Below are 25121 nucleotides of genomic sequence, written 5' to 3'. Positions count from 1 at the left end.
TTGAGCTGCGATTAAACACGTGCCCCATTGGGGGGGGGGGAGGGGACACTGGGGGGGGGGTTGGGGACATTTGGGGGGGGGGAGGGGGCAGCGGGGCCACCTTGGGGACACCGTTGTCCCCTCCCCCCCCCATCCCCCCCACCCGGGGATATATATATATATATTCATATTTATAATTGCAGTGGTCCTCGTCACCCCCCCCACCCAAAAAAAAAGCGCCACCCCCACCCATGGGTGCTGCCCCCCCACTTCCTCCCCCAACCCCCCCCCACTTTCCCCCCCCCCAGCACCCATTTTTGGGGTGAAACGAGGCATTTCTGGCAGTGGGGGCCCCACCACCCCCCCCCAAAAAGGGAGGGGGGGTGGGGGGGGGGATGGGGGGGGTTTTGGGGACCCCCCCCCCCCCCCATTTTAGTCGTCGATACAAATCACCTCCCCCCCCCGTGGTTCTTTCTTCTCGGGGCCTTCGGCCTCGCGCTCCCGTTTCACCAGCACTGGGGGGGGCCCATTGGCGGCAGCTGGGGGGGGGGGGGGGAAGGGACCCAGGCGTCCGGGAGAAAGGAGGGGGGGGGGGTGTCAGGTATTGAACCCCTGAACCCCCCTCCATTGACACCCAGGGACCCAGGTGGATGGGATCCCCAGAAAGGGACCCAGGCGTCCGGGGACTACTCCCCCCCCCCAAAAAGGGACCCAGACGCCTGGGGACCCCCAAAGGGACCCAAGCATCCGGGGACCCCAGAAAGGGACCCAGGCGTCCGGGGACTCCTCCCCCCCCCCAAAAAGGGACCCAGGCATCCAGGGACCCCAAAAATGGACCCAGGTGTCTGGGGGTGGGGGGTTCAGGTACTGAACCCCTGAACCCCCCTCCCATTGACAGCCAGGGACCCAGGCATCCGGGGACCCCAAAAAGGGACCCAGGAGTCCCCCAACCCAGGGACCCAGGCGTCCGGGAACCCCCAAAAGGGACCCAGGCGTCCGGGGACCCCCAAAAAGGGACCCAGCAGTCCCCCAACCCAGGGACCCAGGCATCCGGGGACCCCAAAGGGACCCAGGTGTGCCCCCCACCCATGGACCCAGGCGTCCGGGAACCCCAAAGGGACCCAGGTGTCCCCCCACCCACGGACCCAGGCGTCCGGGAACCCCAAAGGGACCCAGGTGTGCCCCCCACCCATGGACCCAGGCGTCCGGGAACCCCAAAGGGACCCAGGTGTGCCCCCCACCCATGGACCCAGGCGTCCGGGAACCCCAAAGGGACCCAGGTGTGCCCCCCACCCATGGACCCAGGCATCCGGGAACCCCAAAGGGACCCAGGTGTCCCCCCACCCATGGACCCAGGCGTCCGGGAACCCCAAAGGGACCCAGGCGTCCCCCCACCCATGGACCCAGGCGTCCGGGAACCCCAAAGGGACCCAGGTGTGCCCCCCACCCATGGACCCAGGCGTCCGGGAACCCCAAAGGGACCCAGGTGTGCCCCCCACCCATGGACCCAGGCATCTGGGAACCCCAAAGGGACCCAGGCGTGCCCCCCACCCATGGACCCAGGCGTCCGGGAACCCCAAAGGGACCCAGGCGTCCCCCCACCCATGGACCCAGGTGTCCGGGAACCCCAAAAGGACCCAGGTGTGCCCCCCACCCATGGACCCAGGCGTCCGGGAACCCCAAAGGGACCCAGGTGTGCCCCCCACCCATGGACCCAGGCGTCCGGGAAGCCCAAAGGGACCCAGGTGTCCCCCCACCCATGGACCCAGGCGTCCGAGAACCCCAAAGGGACCCAGGCGTCCCCCCACCCATGGACCCAGGCGTCCGGGAACCCCAAAAAGGGACCCAGGTGTGCCCCCCACCCATGGACCCAGGCGTCCGGGAACCCCAAAGGGACCCAGGTGTGCCCCCCACCCAGGGACCCAGGCGTCCGGGAACCCCAAAGGGACCCAGGCGTCTGGGAACCCCAAAGGGACCCAGGCGTCCCCCCACCCATGGACCCAGGCGTCCGGGAACCCCAAAGGGACCCAGGTGTGCCCCCCACCCATGGACCCAGGCGTCCGGGAACCCCAAAGGGACCCAGGCGTCCCCCCACCCATGGACCCAGGCGTCCGGGCGCTCACCGGTGATGAAGGACCCTGGTGGCATTTGGCTGTAGTTGGCACCCCCGGGGGGGAGGGGTCCGGCCGGGGGGGTCCCAAAGGTGCCCCCGTAACTTTGGGGGGTGGCGTAAGGACCCGGTGGGAACGTCTGGAGTTGGAGGGGACATGGGGGTCACCTCCTGTCCCCACTGTCACCTCCCCCAGGGTCACATTGTCCCCAAGTCTGAGTGATGACCAGGGGAATGAACCCCCCCATTGACACCCACACCCAGGGACCCAGGTGTTCGGGAACCCCAAAAGGGACCCAGGAGTCCCCCCCCACCCAGGGACCCAGGCGTTCGGGAACCCCCAGAAGGGACCCAGGAGTTCCCCCCCACCCAGGGACCCAGGTGTTCGGGAACCCCCAAAAGGGACCCAGGAGTTCCCCCCCACCCAGGGACCCAGGTGTTCGGGAACCCCCAAAAGGGACCCAGGAGTCCCCCCCAACCCAGGGACCCAGGCGTTCGGGAACCCCCAAAAGGGACCCAGGAGTCCCCCCCACCCAGGGACCCAGGCGTCCGGGAACCCCCAAAAGGGACCCAGGAGTCCCCCCCACCCAGGGACCCAGGCGTCCGGGAACCCCCAAAAGGGACCCAGGAGTCCCCCCCACCCAGGGACCCAGGCGTCCGGGAACCTCCAAGGGGACCCAGGAGTGCCCCCCGCCCATGGACCCAGGCATCCGGGAACCCCCAAAAGGGACCCAGGAGTCCCCCCCACCCAGGGACCCAGGTGTTCGGGAACCCCCAAAAGGGACCCAGGAGTCCCCCAACCCAAACCCCCAAAAGGGACCCAGGAGTCCCCCCCACCCAGGGACCCAGGTGTCCAGGAACCCCCAAAAGGGACCCAGGCGTCCGGGGAACCCCAAAAAAGGGACCCAGGTGTCCCCCTGACCTGGGGACCCAGGCGTCCTGGGACGCCCAAAAAGGGACCCAGGAATGCCCCACCTAAGTACTCAAGAGTCCCCGACCCCCAAAAAGGGACCCAGGAGTCCCCCCACCCAGGGACCCAGGTGTTCGGGAACCCCCAGAAGGGACCCAGGAGTCCCCCCCCACCCAGGGACCCAGGCGTCCGAGTGCCCCCTCCCAGATTGTCCCCAAGTCCCAGTGAATGGTGTCCCCATATCCCAGCAATGTCCCCAAATCCCTGTGATGTCCCCAAGTTCCATCAATGTCCCCAGGTCCCAGTGATGTCCCCAAGTCCCTGTGATGTCCCCAAAGCCATGAATCCCCCCGTCCCATCAATGTCCCCAAGACCACAATGTCCCCAATGTCCCCCAGGGCCGGGATGTCCCCAAGTCCCATCAACGTCCCCAAGTCCCTGTAATGTCCCCAAGTCCCATCAAGGTCCCCAGGGCCACAATGTCCCCCAGGGCTGGGATGTCCCCAAATCCCAGTGATGTTCCCTAAGGCCACGAATCCCCCAATTCCCATCAATGTCCCCAATGTCCTCCAGGGCTGGGATGTCCCCAAGTCCCAGAGATGTCCTTAAGTCCCTGTGATGTCCCCAAGTCCCTGTGATGTCCCCAAAGCCATGAATCCCCCAAGTCCCATCAATGTCCCCATGATCACAATGTTCCCAATGTCCCCCAGGGCGAGGATGTCCCCAGGTCCCAGTGATGTCCCCAAGTCCCTGTGATGTCCTTAAGTCCCTGTGATGTCCCCAAGTCCCTGTGATGTCCCCAAAGCCATGAATCCCCCAAGTCCCATCAATGTCCCCATGATCACAATGTTCCCAATGTCCCCCAGGGCCAGGATGTCCCCAGGTCCCAGTGATGTCCCCAAGTCCCTGTGATGTCCCCAAGGTCACGAATCCCCCAAGTCCCATCGATGTCCCCAAGTCCCATCAACGTCCCCAAGTCCCTGTAATGTCCCCAAGTCCCATCAAGGTCCCCAGGGCCACAATGTCCCCCAGGACTAGGATGTCCCCAAGTCCAAGTGATGTTCCTCAAGGCCACGAATCCCCCAATTCCCATCAATGTCCCCGATGTCCTCCAGGGCTGGGATGTCCCCAAGTCCCAGCGATGTCCTTAAGTCCCTGTGATGTCCCCAAGTCCCTGTGATGTCCCCAAAGCCATGAATCCCCCAAGTCCCATCAATGTCCCCATGATCACAATGTTCCCAATGTCCCCCACGGCCGGGATGTCCCAAAGTCCCATCAATGTCCCCACGTCCCATCAATGTCTTCAAGTCCCAATGATGTCCCCAAGTCCCTGTGATGTCCCCAAGGCCACAAATCCCCCCAGTCCCATCAATGTCCCCATGATCACAATGCCCCCAGTGTCCCCCAGGGCCAGGGTGTCCCCAGGTCCCGGTGCTGTCCCCAAGTCCCTGTAATGTCCCCAAGTCCCATCAAGGTCCCCAGGGCCACAATGTCCCCCAGGGCTGGGATGTCCCCAAATCCCAGTGATGTTCCCTAAGGCCACGAATCCCCCAATTCCCATCAATGTCCCCAATGTCCTCCAGGGCTGGGATGTCCCCAAGTCCCAGCGATGTCCTTAAGTCCCTGTGATGTCCCCAAGTCCCTGTGATGTCCCCAAGGCCACAAATCCCCCCAGTCCCATCAATGTCCCCAAGACCACAATGTCCCCAATGTCCCCCAGGGCTGGGATGTCCCCAAGTCCCAGAGATGTCCTTAAGTCCCTGTGATGTCCCCAAGTCCCTGTGATGTCCCCAAAGCCATGAATCCCCCAAGTCCCATCAATGTCCCCATGATCACAATGTTCCCAATGTCCCCCAGGGCCAGGATGTCCCCAGGTCCCAGTGATGTCCCCAAGTCCCTGTAATGTCCCCAAGTCCCATCAAGGTCCCCAGGGCCACAATGTCCCCCAGGGCTGGGATGTCCCCAAATCCCAGTCATGTTCCCCAAGGCCACGAATCCCCCAATTCCCATCAATGTCCCCGATGTCCTCCAGGGCTGGGATGTCCCCAAGTCCCAGAGATGTCCTTAAGTCCCTGTGATGTCCCCAAGTCCCTGTGATGTCCCCAAGCCCACAAATCCCCCAAGTCCCATCAATGTCCCCAAGACCACAATGTCCCCAATGTCCCCCAGGGCCAGGATGTCCCCAAGTCCCATCAACGTCCCCAAGTCCCTGTGATGTCCCCAAGGTCACAAATCCCCCAAGTCCCATCGATGTCCCCAAGTCCCATCAACGTCCCCAAGTCCCTGTAATGTCCCCAAGTCCCATCAAGGTCCCCAGGGCCACAATGTCCCCCAGGGCTGGGATGTCCCCAAATCCCAGTGATGTTCCCCAAGGCCACGAATCCCCCAATTCCCATCAATGTCCCCGATGTCCTCCAGGGCTGGGATGTCCCCAAGTCCCAGAGATGTCCTTAAGTCCCTGTGATGTCCCCAAGTCCCTGTGATGTCCCCAAGTCCCTGTGATGTCCCCAAAGCCATGAATCCCCCAAGTCCCATCAATGTCCCCAAGACCACAATGTCCCCAATGTCCCCCAGGGCTGGGATGTCCCAAAGTCCCATCAATGTCCCCAAGTCCCATCAATGTCTTCAAGTCCCAATGATGTCCCCAAGTCCCTGTGATGTCCCCAAGGCCACAAATCCCCCCAGTCCCATCAATGTCCCCATGATCACAATGCCCCCAGTGTCCCCCAGGGCCAGGGTGTCCCCAGGTCCCGGTGCTGTCCCCAAGTCCCTGTAATGTCCCCAAGTCCCATCAAGGTCCCCAGGGCCACAATGTCCCCCAGGGCTGGGATGTCCCCAAATCCCAGTGATGTTCCCTAAGGCCACGAATCCCCCAATTCCCATCAATGTCCCCGATGTCCTCCAGGGCTGGGATGTCCCCAAGTCCCAGCGATGTCCCCAGGCGGGTGACTCACGGGCGGGGGGTGGCTCTCGGTGCCCTTGCTGGCCAGGCGGCTGAGGATGCTGCGCTCCGACATCTGCAGGCGGGCGGCGATGGGCGGGATGCGCGACAGCGTGGCCGGCAGGCGCGTCACGTCCGCCTTCATGTCGCTCAGCAGCTCCTCCAGCTGGTTCAGCACTGGAGAAAGGGGGGCGGGGAGACACAAAAAGGGGCCGGGGGGGGGTCCGTCAGCACCGGGGGACCCTCCTGAGCCTACTCATAGGTTACTCATAGGTTACTCATAGGTTACTCATAGGATACTCATAGGTTACTTATAGCTTAATGGGGCTTGCTTGGGTTATATGGAGCAGGGAAGGGTTGAGAAATCAATGGGGAGCCATCCCAAGCCTACTCATAGGTTACTTATAGGATACTCATAGGTTACTTATAGCTTAATGGGGCTTGCTTGGGTTATATGGAGCAGGGAAGGGTTGGGAAATCAATGGGGAGCCATCCCGAGCCTACTCATAGGTTACTCATAAGATACTTATAGCTTAATGGGGCTTGCTTGGGTTATATGGAGCAGGGAGGGGTTGGGAAATCAATGGGGAGCCATCCCGAGCCTACTCATAGGTTACTCATAGGTTGCTCATAGGATAATCATAGGTTACTTATAGCTTAATGGGGCTTACTTGGGTTCTATGGAGCCATCCCGAGCCTACTCATAGGTTACTCATACATTACTCGGAGCTTAATTGGTGGTTAATTGGGCTTTATGGAGCAGAGAGGGGGTGAGAAACTAATGGGGAGCTGTCCCAAGTTTACTCAGAGCTTATTCAGAGGCTACTCACAGCTTACTCATAGGTTACTTAGAGCTTAGAGCCTATTTGGGCTATGGGGAGTGGGAAGAGGGTGGGATACTCAATGGGGAACCATCCCCGGGGTTGCTGGTGGGTTACTCATAGGTTACACAGAGCTTACTCAGAAGCTCCGTGGGCTATGGGGAATGGGGACGGGGTGGGGAAGCAATGGGGAGTCCTCCCGCGCCTACTCACAGGTTACTCAGAGGCTACTCAGGCTATGGGGAGCAGGGAAGGGAGAGGGAGGGGAAGGGGAAGCCTGAGGAGCTACTCAAAGGTTACTCAGGGGCTCCACCTACACACTGGGGGGTGCTCGACCCACTCCGGGATCCTCCTGATGCCCCCAGGGCTACTCGGCCGAGCCCATTTACTCGGGCTTTACTCTCTAGACACAGCAGAGATACTTCAGGTTTACTCCGGGGATACTCCTTAGATACTCTTGGCATACTCTGGGTTTACTCCTTACACTCTGGGGACACTCGGGGGGTCGCTCCGGTGCTACAACTGATGACGCCGTTTGACACACCGGAGCTACTCGAGGTTTACTCAGGGGGGACACACAGGAGGACGCTGGGAAAACCGCGGGTCCTACTCCGGGGTTACTCCATTCGTTCCCCCACTCCCAGCATGCACCGGGGTTGCTCCCACCATCCTCCTTCCTCCCTACTCGGGGTTGGGGGTCGGGAAGCGCCGGCGATGCAGCAGCGACTTACTCGGGGTTTACGCGACAGATACTCAGCGGACACAGCGCAAGCGCAAAGCGACAGAGGTCCCGGCGCCCCCTGGAGCCCCGAGTTGCGCCCGCCTCCCTCTGGGCTTACTCTGAGCTTACTCCGAGGTTACTCTGAGCTTACTCAGGCTACGGGGGCAAGGAGGGGGTTGGGAAACCAATGGGGAGCCGTCCTGCACCTACTCAGAGCTTATTGAGTGGCTACTCAGAGGTTACTCAGAGCTTCCTCAGAAGCTACACAGGGTACAGGGAGCAAGGATATTCAATGGGGAGCTGTGTGTAACACAGGTTACTCTGAGCTTACTCAGAAGCTACTCAGAGGTTACTCCGAGCTCTTTCAGAAGCTACAGGGAGTGGGGATGTTGGTTACTCAATGGGGGGCTGTCCTGGGCCTACTCAGAGCTTACTCAGAGCTTATTCAGTGGCTACTCACAGATTACTCTGAGCTTACTCAGAAGCTACTCAGAGCTTATTCAGAAGCTACACGGAGTGGGAGTGGGGGCTACGCAATGGGGAGCCATCCTGGGCCTACTCAGAGCTTACTCTGAGGCTACTTACAGGTTACTCAGAGCTTATTCAGGAGCTACGGTGTTGGCTACTCAATGGGGAGCATGGGGAGCTGTCCTGGGCCTACTCAGAGCTTACTCTAAGGCTACTCAGAGGTTACTCCGAGCTCATGCAGAAGCTACAGGGAGTAGGGATGTTGGTTACTCAATGGGGGGCTGTCCCGGAACTACTCAGAGCTTACTCAGAGGTTACTCAGAGCTTACTCTGAGGCTACTCAGAGCTCATTCAGAAGTTACAGGGAGTGGGGATGTTGGTTACTCAATGGGGGCCTGTCCCGGGCCTACTCAGAGCTTACTCAGAGGTTACTCAGAGCTCATTCAAAGCTATAGGGAGTGGGGATGTTGGTTACTCAATGGGGGGGCTGTCCCGGGCCTACTCAGAGCTTACTCAGAGGTTACTCAGAGCTCATTCAGAAGCTACAGGGAGTGGGGATGTTGGTTACTCAATGGGGGGGCTGTCCCGGGCCTACTCCGAGGTTACTCAGAGCTTACTCCGAGGTTACTCCAAGGTTACTCACACCCCCAAAACCCCCTCAGGGACCTCCGGCCGCTTCCCCACCACCCCCAGCGCCCTTTAAGACCCCCCCCAAAAGCCAAAAACAAAAAGCCTCCCCCCCCAAAAACAAAAAAAAGCCACGCAAAAGGATACACGGGGAGGCGGTTGGGAGGGCGAACCCCACTTTAATTGCATAAAGGGGGGTACAGAGGCAGCCGAGGGCGCTACAGGAGGGGGCGGCCGCGCCGGGGCCGGCGCCCTCGCCTCTTACCCTTGTGCAGGACGGCGTTCGCGGGTTTGTTGCCCGCCAGCGACTCCTTGGACAAGTGCTGGTGGCTCTCGGCCAGGCACTCGACCTCGGCGAAGCGCGAGTTGAGCGCCATGGCGGGGTGGCCGGGGTCCTGCGTCATGTTCAGGTAGGCGGCGCGGCGGAGCTGCTCCTCGATCACCAGCGCCTGCTCCAGGAGCTGCGGGGACAACGGGGACAGCGTGAGGGACGTGGGGAGAAAGGGGGGTGCAGGGGGCGGGCGGCTCGTGGAGGTTGTGGGGGGGATGTTGAAGAAAAGGGACCCAGGCGTCCGGGTGGGCAAGTGGGAGGTCACAATGTGAGCTTGCACCATGATAAGGTCTGGAGGGGACCCAGGCGTCCGGGTGATGGCAGCCAAAGAGGGGACCCAGGCGTCCGGGCGCCCCACTGTGACATCACAATGTGATCTCACACCGTAAGGTCAGGAGGGGACCCAGGCGTCCGGGTGATGGCAGCCAAAGAGGGGACCCAGGCGTCCGGGCGCCCCACTGTGACATCACAATGTGATCTCACACCATAAGGTCACAGGGGACCCAGGCGTCCGGGTGCCCCACTGTGACATCACAATGTGACCTCACACCATAAGGTCAGGAGGGGACCCAGGCGTCCGGGTGATGGCAGCCAAAGAGGGGACCCAGGCGTCCGGGCGCCCCACTGTGACATCACAATGTGACCTCACACCATAAGGTCACAGGGGACCCAGGCGTCCGGGCGCCCCACTGTGACATCACAATGTGACCTCACACCGTAAGGTCACAGGGGACCCAGGCGTCCGGGTGCCCCACTGTGACATCACAATGTGACCTCACACCGTAAGGTCACAGGGGACCCAGGCGTCCGGGTGCCCCACTGTGACATCACAATGTGACCTCACACCATAAGGTCACAGGGGACCCAGGCGTCCGGGTGCCCCACTGTGACATCACAATGTGACCTCACACCATAAGGTCAGGAGGGGACCCAGGCGTCCGGGTGCCCAAGTGCAATCTCACAACCCAAGAGGGGACCCAGGCGTCCGGGGCCCAAGTGGGAGGTCACAGTATAAGAGGGGACCCAGGCGTCCGGGTGGGCAATTGTGAGCTCACAATGTGACATTGTGCCCTGACAGGAAAGGACCCAGGCGTCCGGGCACCCAACTGTGACGTCACAAAGTGATCTCACAGTATAAGGTCCAGAGGGGACCCAGGCGTCCGGGAGCCCAACTGTGATCTCACGGGATAAGGGGGGACCCAGGCGTCCGGGAGCCCAACCGTGATCTCACGGGATAAGGGGGGACCCAGGCGTCCGGGAGCCCAACCGTGATCTCACGGGATAAGGGGGGACCCAGGCGTCCGGGAGCCCAACCGTGATCTCACGGGATAAGGGGGGACCCAGGCGTCCGGGAGCCCAACTGTGATCTCACGGGATAAGGGGGGACCCAGGCGTCCGGGAGCCCAACCGAGATCTCACGGGATAAGGGGGGACCCAGGCGTCCGGGAGCCCAACCGCGATCTCACGGGATAAGGGGGGACCCAGGCGTCCGGGAGCCCAACCGTGATCTCACGGGATAAGGGGGGACCCAGGCGTCCGGGTGGCCAATTGTGAGCTCACAACCCTCGTGCAACCCTCGTTGGAGCCCCCACATGACCCTTGTGCAACCATTGTGCCCTCATGTCCATGACCCTTGTGCAAGCCCTTGTGCAAGCCTCATGTGATCCTTGTGCAACCCTTGTGCAAGCCCTTGTGCAAGCCTCAGGTGATCCTCGTGCAACCCTTGTGCAAACCCCCATGCAAATCCTTGTGCAAAACCTTGTGCAAACCCTCACGTGAACCCTCACGCAAACCCTTGTGCAATCACTGTGCGAACCCTTGTGCAAAACCCTGTGCAGAACCTCGTGCAAACCCTTGTGCAACCCCTCATGCAACCACTGTGCAACCCCTTGTGCAAACCCCTCATGCAAATGCTCGTGCAACCCCTTGTGCAAACCCTCATGCAAGCCCCCATGAAAACCCTTGTGCAAACCCCTGTGCGAACCCTCGTGCAACCCCCATGCAAATCCCTGTGCAACCCCTCATGCAACCACTGTGCAAACCCCCGTGCAAATGCTCGTGCAAACCCCTGTGCAACCCCTCATGCAAACGCTTGTGCAACCAATGTGCAAGCCCTTGTGCAAACCCCTCATGCAAATGCTCGTGCAACCCCTCATGCAAATGCTTGTGCAACCCCTTGTGCAAACCCCTGTGCAACCCCTCATGCAACCACCGTGCAAACCCCCGTGCAAATGCTCGTGCAAACCACTGTGCAACCCCTCATGCAAATGCTTGTGCAACCCCTTGTGCAAACCCCTGTGCAACCCCCATGCAAATCCCTGTGCAACCCCTCATGCAACCACTGTGCAAACCCCCGTGCAAATGCTCGTGCAAATCCCTGTGCAACCCCTCATGCAAATGCTTGTGCAACCCCTTGTGCAAAACACTGTGCAACCGCTCATGCAACCACTGTGCAAACCCCCGTGCAAATGCTCGTGCAAACCACTGTGCAACCCCTCATGCAAATGCTTGTGCAACCCCTTGTGCAAACCCCTGTGCAACCCCCATGCAAATCCCTGTGCAACCCCTCATGCAACCACCGTGCAAACCCCCGTGCAAATGCTCGTGCAAATGCTTGTGCAACCCCTCATGCAAACCCCTGTGCAACCCCTCATGCAAATGCTTGTGCAACCCCTTGTGCAACCCCCATGCAAATCCCTGTGCAACCCCTCATGCAACCACTGTGCAAACCCCCGTGCAAATGCTCGTGCAAACCCCTGTGCAACCCCTCATGCAAATGCTTGTGCAACCCCTTGTGCAAACACCTGTGCAAACCCCCATGAAAACCCTTGTGCAAATCCCTGTGCAACCCCTCATGCAACCACCGTGCAAACCCCCGTGCAAATGCTCGTGCAAACCCTTGTGCAACCCCTCAGGCAAATGCTTGTGCAACCCCTTGTGCAAACCCCCATGAAAACGCTTGTGCAAACCCTTGTGCAAACCCCCGCGCACCAACTGTGCAAACCCTTGTGCAACCCCCTGTGCAAACCCCTTGCGTAACCCCCGTGCAAACCCTCGTGCAAATGCTTGTGCAAACCCCTGTGCAAACCCCCATGAAACCCCTTGTGTAACCCCCGTGCAAGCCCACGTGTAAACCCCCATGCAAACCCTTGTGCAAATGCTTGTGCAACCCCCCCATGAAACCCCTTGTGTAACCCCGTGCAAACCCTCGTGCAAACGCTTGTGCAACCCCCACGCAACCCCTCGTGCAAACCCCTGTGCAACCCCTACTGCAACCACTGTGCAAACCCCCATGAAGAGCCTTGTGTAACCCCCGTGCAAGCCCTCGTGTAAACCCTCGTGCAAGGCCTCGTGTAAACCCTCGTGCAAGCCCTCGTGCGCTCACCTTGAACCTCCGCGCCAGGAACTTGTTCTTCATCTCCAGGAAGTTCCCCTTGGCGGCCTCTCCCTTGAAGGGCTCGTTGAGCAGCGCGAAGGCGCCGTCGTTCTGCACGTCCGTCCAGCGCGCGTACCCGTGACTGACAGCTAAGGAACGTCATTGTCACCTGTGTCACCGCCGCTGTGTCCCCAGTGTCCCCAACGTCCCCATAATCAAGGGTTCAGGGGGACCCAGGCGTCCGGGAGGGACCCAGGAGTTCAGGTGGGACCCAGGAGTCTGGGAGGGGACCCAATGTCCCCAACATCCCTGTACCCGTGACTGAGCACTAAGGAACCTCATTGTCACCAGTGTCACCAATGTCACCAGCACTGTGTCCCCAGTGTCCCCAATGTCCCCATAACCAAGGGTTCAGGGGGACCCAGGAGTCCCAGGGGGACCCAGGAGTTCGGGAGGGGACCCAATGTCCCCAACATCCCTGTACCCGTGACTGAGCACTAAGGAACCTCATTGTCACCAGTGTCACCAATGTCACCAGCACTGTGTCCCCAGTGTCCCCAACGTCCCCATAATCAAGGGTTCAGGGGGACCCAGGCGTCCGGGAGGGACCCAGGAGTTCAGGGGGACCCAGGAGTTCAGGGGGACCCAGGAGTCTGGGAGGGGACCCAATGTCCCCAACATCCCTGTACCCGTGACTGAGCACTAAGGAACCTCATTGTCACCAGTGTCACCAATGTCACCAGCACTGTGTCCCCAGTGTCCCCAATGTCCCCATAACCAAGGGTTCAGGGGGACCCAGGAGTCCCAGAGGGACCCAGGAGTTCAGGGGGACCCAGGAGTCCGGGTGGGGACCCAATGTCTCCACCATTCCCCACACCCATGACTGACAGCTAAGGAATGGCATTGTCACCTGTGTCACCACCGCTGTGTCCCCAGTGTCCCCAACGTCCCCATAATCAAGGGTTCAGGGGGACCCAGGCGTCCGGGAGGGACCCAGGAGTTCAGGGGGACCCAGGAGTTCAGGTGGGACCCAGGAGTCTGGGAGGGGACCCAATGTCCCCAACATCCCTGTACCCGTGACTGAGCACTAAGGAACCTCATTGTCACCAGTGTCACCAATGTCACCAGCACTGTGTCCCCAGTGTCCCCAACGTCCCCATAATCAAGGGTTCAGGGGGACCCAGGAGTCCCAGAGGGACCCAGGAGTTCAGGGGGACCCAGGAGTTCGGGAGGGGACCCAATGTCCCCAACATTCCTTGTACTCAGTGCACATACCCGTGACTGACAGCTAAGGAACCTCATTGTCACCTGTGTCACCGCCGCTGTGTCCCCAGTGTCCCCAACGTCCCCATAATCAAGGGTTCAGGGGGACCCAGGAGTCCCAGAGGGACCCAGGAGTTCAGGGGGACCCAGGAGTTCGGGAGGGGACCCAATGTCCCCAACATTCCTTGTACCCATGGCTGAGCACTTAGGAACGTCACTGTCACCTGTGTCACCACCACTGTGTCCCCAGTGTCCCCAGCATCCCCATAACCAAGGGTTCAGGGGGACCCAGGCGTTCAGGGGGGACCCAGGAGTTCAGGGGGACCCAGGAGTTCGGGAGGGGACCCAATGTCCCCAACATTCCTTGTACCCATGGCTGAGCACTTAGGAACGTCACTGTCACCTGTGTCACCACCACTGTGTCCCCAGTGTCCCCAGCATCCCCATAACCAAGGGTTCAGGGGGACCCAGGCGTTCAGGGGGGACCCAGGAGTTCAGGGGGACCCAGGAGTTCAGGAGGGACCCAGGCATCCGGGTGGGACCCAGGTGTTCGGGGAGGGGAGCAAGGAGTCCAGGGAGGGGACCCAGGAGTCCGGGGAGGGGACCCAGGAGTCTGGGAGGGACCCAGGCGTCCGGGGAGGGACCCAGGCGTCCGGGGAGGGAACCCAGGAGTTTGGGAGGGACCCAGGCATCCGGGGGGGGACCCAGGCGTTCGGGCGGATACAGGACGATCCCGGCCAGTAGCCAATAGTCGTGGCGCCGGTGCCAGATCTCATTGAGCTTCCCCGAGGAGATGGCGGCTCGTTCCTCGTTCTGCCACAGCGTGTGCAGCTCTGCGGGGGTTCGGGGGGGACGTCAGGAGGGGGTGGGGACCCCCCCGAAGTGTCCCCCACCACGGCCACCCCCGCTCGGGTCCCGCTCACCCGTGAAGCCGCCGTCCGCGATGTTGAACATGAACCGCGGCTTCTCGGGCCGCTCGTCCCGCCGCCCGTTGGTGCGCGGCTCCGCTTTGGGCTCCTTCTCGGCTTTGGGGTCCTCTGCGCGGGTCAATTTCGGGGGGAGAATCACTGAGATGTTGGTACCTCCCCCCATCAGACCCCCCAAACCATTCCCGGACCCCTCCAGGAAGCAGGAAGCCATTGGGAGCCATTGGGAGCCATTGGCAGTCATCAGTAGGCTTCAGAGTGAACGCCACACAATTAAGAGCCCATTGCTCCATATGCGTCCCTTTGGTTAAGCCCCACCCCCTCTGCTTTGGCCATGCCCCCAGAGGAAGTCAGAAGCCGTTGGGAGCCGTTGGGAGCCATTGGGAGCCATTGGGAGCCATCAGTAGGCTTCAGAGTGAACGCCACACAATTAAGAGCAGATCACTCCAGGCACGTCTCTTCTTTTAAGCCCCGCCCCCCTCTGCCTTGGTCACGCCCCCAAAGGAAACCAGAAACCATTGGGAGCCATTGGAAGCCATTGGAAGCCACTAGCAGCCATCAGTAGGCTTCAGAGTGAACGCCACGCAATTAAGAGCCCATTGCTCCATATGCGTCCCTTTGGTTAAGCCCCACCCCCTCTACTTTGGCCACGCCTCCACAGGAAGCCAAAAGCCATTGGGAGCCATTGGAAGTCATTGGCAGCCATGGGCAGCCATCAGTAGGCTTCAGAGTGAACGCCAAACAATTAAGAGCCCATTGCTCTAGGTGTGCCCTTTCGGTTAAGCCCCACCCCCTTTACCTTGACCACGCCCCTGGGTGCCCCAGGCCCCGCCCCCATCCCAAGCCCCGCCCCCCAGCACCTCGTTTTGGGTCCGTGTCCCCCCCTGGTCGCTCTCGGGGTTCGTCCTCGGGGGGTTTCTCGTCACCTTTGTCAGGTCCCTTGTCAGGTTCTATGGGGGGGCACGAGGATATTTGGGGGTCCCCCGGACTCCTGGGTCCCCCCCGGACGCCTGGGTCCCCGCAAGGCGGGGGAGGGGCTGACCTGGCGGGTCCCCTTCGGCCTCGGGGTTCGCGGGTCCCTCGTCGTCCCCCTTGTGCGTTCCCTCGGCCTCGCTGGTGGCGCTTGGGGACGGCGGCGCCTCGGGGACAGGAGCCTGGGGGGACACGGTGGGGACACGGGGTTGGCCCGGACGCCTGGGTTCCTCCCGGATGCCTGGGTCCCTCCTGAACTCCTGGGTCCCCCGGATACCTGGGTTTCCCCCATGGATGCCTGGGTCCCCCCCAGACACCTGGGTACCCCCGGACGCCTGGGTCCCCCCCAGGGTGACACCAACACATACAGGGGACAATGAGGGGGAGTGGAGGAGGTGGGGCAATGGGGACAGGATGGGGACACTGGGGACAGGATTGGGGACACTGGGAACATTGAGGATGGGACTGGGGACAGGGATGGGAGAGATTTGGGGACAAGAGCATGATTGGGGACAGAGATGACAGTGTTGGGGACACTGTTGGGGACACTGTTGGGGCCACTCTGGGTTTACTTTGTCACCCACCTCAGTCTCCATCTTCTCTGTCCCTTTGGGCTCCTTGTCATCCCTGCTGTCACCGTCGTCCCTGTCGGGGGGCGGCCCCGGAGGGTCCCCCCGGTCGCTGGGGGCTGGAGTGGCTGGGACAGGGGACACACTGAACATGGCCCCATGTCCCCATATATGTCCCCATATCCCCATGTCCCTCTGTCCCCATATATGTCCCCCTGTTTCCACTGTCCCCATATGTCAGTGACCCACAGTGACCCCCAGGGTCCTAGAGCCCCCCAGTTACCCAAGTCATATCCCCCTGTCCCCATATCCCCACATTCCCCTGTCCCCATATATGTCCCCCTGTCCCCATATATGTCCCCCTGTCCCCATATATGTCCCCATTGTCCCCATATGCCAGTGACACCCAGTGACCCTCAGGGTCCTACAGCCCCCCAGTGAACCAAGTCATATCCCCCTGCCCCATATCCCCCTGTCCCATATCCCCATGTCCCCCTGGTCCCCATATATGTCCCCCTGTCCCCATATATGTCCCCATATGCGTCCCCATATGCCAATGACCCCCAGGGTCCTAGAGCCCCCTAGTGACCCAAGTCATATCCACCTGTCCCCATATCCCCATGTCCCCATATTCCCCCTGTCCCCATATCCCCATGTCCTCCTGTCCCCATATCCCCCTGTCCCCATGTCCCCCTGTCTCCATGTCCCCCTGTCCCCATACCGGGTGTGGGGGGCCGTGGGCTGGGGGGGCCGCTGTGTTCGGGGCTGGGGGGGCCGGTTCGTGCTGGGGACGACGCGCGGGACGAGCGTTTGGACTCCGGGCGTGACTCGGGCGGCAGCTCCGGGAGGCTCCAGCGCCCGTTGATGTGCTCGAACTCCTGCACCTGCGGACCCAGGAGTTCGGGGGGGACCCAGGAGTTTGGGGAGGGACCCAGGAGATCGGGGGGGAACTCAGGAGATCGGGGAGGGACCCAGGAGTTTGGGAGGGACCTGGGAGTTCAGGGGGGACCCAGGCATTTGGGGGGACCCAGGAGTTCGGGGGGGACCCAGGAGTTCAGGGGGGACCCAGGCATCCGGGGGAGGGACCCAGGAGTTCAGGGAGGGACCCGGGAGTTCGGGAGGGACCCGGGAGTTCGGGAGGGACCCAGGAGTTTGGGAGGGACCCGGGAGTTCGGGAGGGACCCAGGAGTTCGGGGGGGACCCAGGAGTTTGGGGAGAACCCGGCCATTCAGGGGGACCCAGGCATCCGGGGGGGGACCCAGGAGTTCGGGAGGACTCAGGCATCCGGGGGGGGACCGAGGAGTTCGGGAGGGACCCAGGAGTTCGGGAGGGACCCAGGCGTCCGGGGGGGACTCAGGCGTCCAAGGGGACGCAGGTGTTTGTGTAGGGACCCAGGCATCCGGAGGGGACCCAGGTGTTTGTGTAAGGACCCAGGCGTCCGGGGGGGACCCAGGCGTCCGGGGGGGGACCCAGGCGTCCGGGGGGGGACCCAGGCGTCCGGGGGCGCGGTACCTTTTTCTTGACGAGGGACATGACCCCGATGCGGGTCAGGACCTGCTGGCGCGACAGCCCCTCGCGGGGGACCCCGTCCGCGAAGGTCTCGGAGCCATCAGCCCCCGGTTCGCACAGGTGACGCATGAACAGGGACACGTAGGCCCTGGGGACATCGACCCACACTGTCACTGTCACCCCCCGGATGCCTGGGTCCCTCCCCGGATGCCTGGGTCCCCACTGAGCTCTTGTGTTCTTCCTGCACACCTGGATCTCATTCCAAGTGTCCCTTGTCCCCACAGATCCCATCCCCAGTGTTCCTTGTCCCCAGGCTCCCTTGTCCCCATAGATCCCCTCCCCAGGGTCTCTTGTTCCCATAGATCCCATCCCCAGTGTCCCTTGTCCCCAAGATCCCATGTCCCCATAGATTCCATCCCCAGGGTCCCTTGTTCCCATAGATCCCATCCCCAGTGTCCCTTGTCCCCAACGTCCCATGTCCCCATAGATTCCATCCCCAGGGTCCCTTGTTCCCAATATCCCTTGTCCCCAGTGTCCCTTGTCCCTGAGGTCCCTTGTTCCAATAGATCCCATCCCCAGGGTCCTTGTCCCCGGTGTCCCCTGTCCCCACAGATCTCATCCCCAGTGTCCCTTGTCCCCAACATCCCATGTCCCCATAGATCCCATCCCCAGTGTCCCTTGTCTCCAGGGTCCCCTGTCCCCATAGATCCCATCCCCAGTGTCCCTTGTCCCCAACATCCCATGTCCCCATAGATCCCATCCCCAGTGTCCCTTGTCTCCAGGGTCCCCTGTCCCCATAGATCCCATCCCCAGTGTTCCTTGTCCCCAAGATCCCATGTCCCCATAGATTCCATCCCCAGGGTCCCTTGTTCCCATAGATCCCATCCCCAGTGTCCCTTGTCCCCAACGTCCCATGTCCCCATAGATCCCATCCCCAGGGTCCTTGTCCCCAGTGTCCCCTGTCCCCACAGAACTCATCCCCAGTGTCCCTTGTCTCCAGGGTCCCCTGTCCCCATAGATCCCATCCCCAGTGTCCTTTGTCTCCAGGGTCCCTTGTCCCCATAGATCCCATCCCCAGTGTCCCTTATCTCCAGGGTCCCTTGTCCCCATAGATCCCATCCCCAGGGTCTTTGTCCCCAGTGTCCCTTGTCCCGATTGTCCCCATAAAACCTGTCTCTAGAGTCCCTTGTTGTCCCCAGTGTCCCCAATGTCCTTAGTGTCCCTGACATCTCCAATGTCCCAATGTCCCTATATCCCCCTGGCCCCATACATCCCCCTGTCTCCATGTCCCCATGTCCCCTGTCCCTGTGCCATCAGCCATCCCCATGTCACCGCACCGTGTCCCGGTTGTGCCGGTTCCAGCTGGAGCCGCCATCGCTCTGGCGTCCCCTGTGCCGGAGCTCGACCCCCCGAGGGGACATTGGGGACACCCGGGGGTCACTGTGCGTCGGGGTGAGGGGGACACGGAGGCTCGGCCGCTCCCCAGGAACCCGACGGGGACGGCGCTCGGCTGAGTAAGGGCTCATCATGTGGCACGCTGGGGACAGGGGACATCGTGGGGACACCGTGGGGACATCATGGGGACACCATGACATGGGGATATGACTCAGGGCCACTGCGGGTGCTCTAGGACCCTGGGGATCACTTGGAATCATTGCGGGGGCTTTAGGACCCTGGGGGTCACTTGGAGTCACTGGGGAGTTTTAGGACCCTGGGGGTCACTCAGGGTCACTGGGGGGCTTTAGGACCCTGGGGGTCACTGGGAGGGCTCTAGGACCCTGGGGGTCACTGGTATATGGGGACACCACGGGGACAAAGGACAATGGGGACACACACGGGCACCCCCTATCTTGCCCCACCAGTCCCTAATGTCACCACCTATCCCCACTGTCCCTTCCCGTCCCTGACACTATCGCCTGTCCCCAGTGTCACCACTGGTGTCCCTGCCTGTCCTCATGTCCCCAATGCTCCCAATATCCCCGATGCCCCCCATAGTCCTCAATGTCCCCAACACCCCAATGTCACCAATGACGTCCCGAGGACCCCAACGCCCCCAATCACCCCCCATAGTCCCCAATGTCCCCCATGTCTCCAATGACCCCAATGCTTCTAACAGTCCCCAGTGTCCCCAATGACCCCAATGCTCCCATTGCCTTCAGTGACCCCAATGCTCCCATTGCCCCCAATGACCCCAATGCCCCCAAGGCCCCCAGTGTCCCCAACGTCCCTGTTGTCACCCACTTGAACTCCTTCTCGCTCTTCCCCCGCAGATCCCGCACCAACCACTGGGACGTGAAGGCGTCTTGGGGCGGCATCCCCCAGCGCATCACGGCGTTGAGGAACGCCTTGCGCTGCCGGGTGTTGAACCCCAACACCTGCGGGGGGACAGGGACACAGGGGGGTCACGGGGGGTAGGGGGGTTCACAGGGGACAGGGGGACAAAGGGACATTGGGATATGGGGATATGGGGATATAAGGACACGACTCAGGGCCAATGGGGGGTCTCTAGGATCCTGGTGGCATCTCTGGGTCATTCAGGGTCACGGTGATGTGGGGACACGGGGACAGGGTGTCATGAGGATAGGGGGTCATGGGGACAGGGGGTCATGGGGACAGGGGGACATTGGGATATGGGGACATGGGGACACAACTCAGGGCCAATGGGGGGGCTCTAGGACCCTGGGGGCACCTCTGGGTCATTCAGGGTCACTGTGATATGGGGATATGGGGACATGGGGACAGGGCGTCATGGGGATAGGGGGTCATGGGGACAGGGGGACATGGGGACAGGGGGACATGACTCAGGGCCAATAGGGGGTCTCTAGGACCCTGGGGGCATCTCTGGGTCATTCAGGGTCACTGGGACATGGGGATATGGGGACAGGGGGACATGGGGATATAGGGACATGGGGACACGGGGATAGGGGGACATGGGGACACGATTCAGGGCCAATGGGGGGGTCTCCAGGACCCTGGGGGCATCTCTGGGTCATTCAGGGTCACTGGGACGTGGGGATATTGGGATATGGGGACAGGGGGACATGGGGACAGGGGGACATGGGGACAGGGGGACATGGGGACAGGGGGACACGACTCAGGGCCAATGTGGGGGCTCTAGGACCCTGGGGGCACCTCTGCGTCATTCAGGTTCACTGTGATATGGGGATATAGGGACATGGGGACATAGGGATAGGGAGACATGGGGACAGGGGGATATGGGGACATGACTCAGGGCCAACAGGGGGTTCTCTAGGACCCTGGGGGCACCTCTGGGTCATTCAGGGTCACTGGGACATGGGGATATTGGGACATGGGGATATGGGGACAGGGGGACATGGGGTCAGGGGTCACCTCGATGTTGCCCCCCACGCGGGCCAGCAGTGGGGGGAGGGGTTTGTCCTTCTCGTTGCGCAGCTGCCGCTTGGACTGACGGCGGCCTGGGGGGAGGGGCAGGGTCATCAGCACCCATCCCCCCCACCCCAACCCACCCATCCCCCCCCAGCGCCCACCCTGACCCCCCCCAGCACCCGTCCCCCCCCACCCTGAAACTCCCCAGCACCCACTCCTCCCCCCCCACAGGAACAGGGAGGGGGGTTGGGGACACCAGGGGACATGGAGGGGACACAATGGGGACGTGGAGGGACTCAGGGACACATGGGGGGACATAGGGGGATATGGGGACAGGGGGACATGGGGGATATGGGGTATATGGGGGATATGGGGACAGGGGGATATGGGGACATGAGGATAGGGGGACGGGGGACATGGGGACAGGGGGACATGGGGGGATATGGGAACAGGGAGACATGGGGACAGGGGGACATGGGGGGATATGGGAACAGGGAGACATGGGGACAGGGGGACATGGGGACAGGGGGACATGGGGACATGACTCAGGGTCACTGGGGGGGCTCTAGGACCCTGGGGGTCACTTGGGGTCATTGGGACATGGGAATACAAGGACATGGGGATATGGGGACAGGGGGATATGGGGACAGGGGGACATTGGGATACGCAGACAGGGGGATATGGGGACAGGGGGATATGGGGACAGGGGGATATGGGGACAGGGGGACATTGGGATACGCAGACAGGGGGATATGGGGACAGGGGGACATGGGGACACAGGGACATAGGGGGATATGGGGACAGGGGGACACAGGGGGACATAGGAACATGACTCAGGGTCACTGGGGGGGCTCTAGGACCCTGGGGGTCACTTGGGGTCACTGGGCCATGGGAATACAAGGCCATGGGGATATGGGGACAGGGGGACACAGGTGGCGTGGGTGACACAGTGACACGGGTGACATGGGGACAGGGTTTTCCGCTGGCACTGACCCTCGGGCCGCTCGTCGAAATCCTCGTCCTCCTCCTCGGATCCCACCGAGTACTCGGACTGGTTGTCTGGGGAGAGCGGCGCGGGCTCCCGGTCACACCAGTTCGGACCAGTGCCTCCCAGTGCCACCCCTGTACCTCCCAGTCCCTCCCAGTGTCCCCCAGTCCCTCCCAGTGCCCACCTCGGTCCTCCTGGGCAGCATCATTGTCACTGACCCACCTGTGTGGCTTCTTCCCCTTGACCAGGTTCTGCACCAGTGCCTCCCAGTCTCCCCAGTGCTTCCCAGTCCCTTCCTAATGCCTCCCAGTTCATCCCAGTGCCTCCCAGTTCATCCCAGTGCCTCCCAGTTCATCCCAGTGCCCACCTTGGTCCTCCTGGGCGGCCTCATTGTAGTTGATCTGCTTATGGAACTACTTCCCCTTAACCAGGTTCTGCACCAGTGCCTCCCAGTCCCTTCCCAATGCCTCCCAGTCCCTCCCAGTTTGTCCCAGTGACTCTCAATCCCTCCCAGTTTGCCCCAGTGGTTCCCAGTACTCACCTTGGTCCTCCTGGGTGGTCTCATTGTAGTTGATCTGCTTGTGGAACCTCTTCCCCTTACCCAGGTTCTGCACCAGTGCCTCCCAGTCCCTCCCAGTGGCTCCCAGTCCCTTCCTAATGCCTCCCAGTCCTTCCTAGTCCCTCCCAGTCTCTCCCAGTTTGTCCCAGTACCCACCTTGGTCCCCCTGGGTATCATCATAGCAGTTGACCCACCTGTGAAACTCTTGACCACGTTCTGCACCAGTGACTCCCAGTGCCTCCCAGTCCCTTCCTAATCCCTCCCAGTTCATCCCAGTGCCTCCCAGTTCATCCCAGTGTCCACCTTGGTCCTCCTGGGTGGTCTCATTGTAGTTGATCTGCTTGTGGAGCCTCTTCCCCTTCACCACGTTCTGCACCAGTGGCTCCCAGTCTCTTCCTAATCCCTCCCAGTTCGTCCCAGTGCCTCCCAGTTCGTCCCAGTGCCTCCCAGTTCGTCCCAGTGCCCACCTTGGTCCTCCTGGGTGGCCTCATTGTAGCTGATCTGCTTGTGGAGCCTCTTCCTCTTGACCACGTTCTGCACCAGTGGCTCCCAGTCCCTTCCTAATCCCTCCCAGTCCCTTCCTAACCTCTCCCAGTCCCTCCCAGTTCATCCCAGTGTCTCCCAGTTCATCCCAGTGCCCACCTTGGTCCTCCTGGGTGGCCTCATTGTAGCTGATCTGCTTGTGGAGCCTCTTCCTCTTGACCACGTTCTGCACCAGTGGCTCCCAGTCCCTTCCTAATCCCTCCCAGTCCCTGCCAGTTCACCCCGGTGTCTCCCAGTTCATCCCAGTGTCTCCCAGCTCATCCCAGTGCCCACCTTGGTCCTCCTGGGTGGTCTCATTGTAGTTGATCTGCTTGTGGAGCCTCTTCCCCTTCACCACGTTCTGCACCAGTGGCTCCCAGTCTCTTCCTAATCCCTCCCAGTTCGTCCCAGTGCCTCCCAGTTCATCCCAGTGCCTCCCAGTTCGTCCCAGTGCCCACCTTGGTCCTCCTGGGCGGCGTCATTGTAGTTGACCTGCTTGCGGACCCTCTTGCCCTTGCCCAGGTTGCGGGCCAGGTCCTCCTGCTGCTGCTCGTAGTGGTGCCGCAGCAGCTTCTCCCAGTAGTCGGGGTCCACGTTCTCCTCCTGCTTGATGATCTCGCGCTCGATCTCCTCGATCTGCAGACACACGGACACGGTGGGACAGGGGACAGGGGGATATGGGGACAGGGGTGGCCCCAGCACCAGCAGCGCTGTGGTTGCCATCTCCATCAGGTTCATCAGCCCATCGCCTTCATCATCTCCATCCTCATCATCATCTTCACCATCCCCATCCTCATCATCTGCATCCTCATCATCCTCAGCATCATCTTAATCATCTCCATCATCTTCATCATCCCCACCCTCATCATCTCCATCATCCTCACCATCTCCATCATCTTCATCATCCCCATTCTCATCCCATCATCATCTCCATCATCCCCACCATCTCCATCATCCCCACCATCTCCATCATCCCCACCATCTCCATCATCCCCATCATCTCCATCATCCCCACCATCTCCATCATCCCCACCATCTCCATCATCCCCACCATCTCCATCATCCCCACCATCTCCATCATCCCCACCATCTCCATCATCCTCACCTCCCTCATCTCCATCATCCTTATCATCTTCCTCCTCACGTTCATCTTAATCTCCATCATCCTCGTTATCTCTATCTCTACCTTCATCATCCTCATCATGCCCATCCTCATCATCTCCAATCCCATCATCTCCACCATCCTCATCTTCTCCACCTCTACCTTCATCGTCCTCATCACCTCCATCCTCCCCATCATCACCTCCATCGCCATCATCTCCATTCTCATCATCCCCATCATCCCCATCTTCATCATCTCCATCATCCCCATCATCCCGATCTTCATCATCTCCATCACCCCCATCTTCATCATCTGTCATCATCATCATGTCCATCTCTACCTTCATTGTCCTCATCAACTCCATCATCCCCATCCTCATCCCATCACCATCATCACCTCCATCCCCATCATCTCCATCATCCCCCTCCTCATCATCTCCACCATCCTCATCATCCCCAATCTCACCTCCATCCCCATCATCTCCATCATCCCCATCATCTCCACCATCCCCGTTGCCCCCATCCCCATTGTCCCCTCGCTGTCCCCGCCGTGTCCCACCTTGTCCTCCTCCCGCACGACGTACTGGGCCACCTTGAAGGAGCTGAGATACTCGTTCATGTTCTGCACGTCGGCGTCGTCGGTGGCGTCCTGGTTGCGGTCCAGCAGGCGCGCGATGGCCTCGTTGTCGTAGTGGATCACGCTGCTGTCCTCCTCCTTGTTGTCCCCTGCGTCGGTGACACCGCGGGTGACACGGCCGGGCCCGGGACGGACGGGGACGCCGAAACGGGGGATACGGGGCCCAACGGGATCCAACAAGGCCCAGCATGACCCAACACAACCCAACAAGGCCCAACATGGTTCAACAAGGCCCAACATGACCCAACAAGGCCCAACACAGCCCAACATGACCCAACACAGCCCAACAAGGCCTAACACAACCCAACAAGGCCTAACACAACCCAACGTGGCCCAACAAGGCCCAACGTGGCCCAACACAACTCAACAAAGTCCAACATGGCCAAACAAGGCCCAACACAACTCTCAACAAGACCCAACATGGTTCAACAAGGCCCAACAAG

The 25121-nt window shown here is 61.1% G+C and overlaps 1 protein-coding gene across 7 annotated transcripts in view; it reads right to left on the bottom strand.

The window, feature by feature from the left end:
* Window positions 1–279: 279 nt before the first annotated feature.
* The window catches only part of CHD3 (chromodomain helicase DNA binding protein 3), a 62103-nt gene continuing 37261 nt past the window's right edge, over window positions 280–25121 (bottom strand). For 6 of the 7 annotated variants that reach the window (XM_071800122.1, XM_071800121.1, XM_071800124.1 and 3 more), the window contains 17 exons: window positions 24601–24767; window positions 23399–23576; window positions 21865–21930; window positions 20875–20960; window positions 19765–19898; window positions 17527–17671; window positions 16736–16898; window positions 16030–16142; window positions 15516–15627; window positions 15334–15423; window positions 14471–14584; window positions 14272–14380; window positions 12294–12426; window positions 8843–9038; window positions 5954–6117; window positions 2103–2229; window positions 280–518 (listed from right to left, as the gene is read on the bottom strand). In XM_071800122.1, coding sequence (XP_071656223.1) covers window positions 412–518; window positions 2103–2229; window positions 5954–6117; window positions 8843–9038; window positions 12294–12426; window positions 14272–14380; window positions 14471–14584; window positions 15334–15423; window positions 15516–15627; window positions 16030–16142; window positions 16736–16898; window positions 17527–17671; window positions 19765–19898; window positions 20875–20960; window positions 21865–21930; window positions 23399–23576; window positions 24601–24767 — 2204 coding nt within the window. In that variant the 3' untranslated portion in view covers window positions 280–411. Of the gene's footprint in view, window positions 519–2102; window positions 2230–5953; window positions 6118–8842; window positions 9039–12293; window positions 12427–13288; window positions 13365–14271; window positions 14381–14470; window positions 14585–15333; window positions 15424–15515; window positions 15628–16029; window positions 16143–16735; window positions 16899–17526; window positions 17672–19764; window positions 19899–20874; window positions 20961–21864; window positions 21931–23398; window positions 23577–24600; window positions 24768–25121 lie in introns of those variants that run through there. The other variant, XM_071800126.1, reaches the window with a different exon arrangement.

Source organism: Patagioenas fasciata, chromosome 29, assembly GCF_037038585.1.
Source record: "Patagioenas fasciata isolate bPatFas1 chromosome 29, bPatFas1.hap1, whole genome shotgun sequence".
Classification (NCBI taxonomy): Eukaryota; Metazoa; Chordata; class Aves; order Columbiformes; family Columbidae; genus Patagioenas; species Patagioenas fasciata.
Note: the sequence above shows the minus strand (reverse complement) of the source record. Positions and strands in the feature narration are given on the sequence as shown.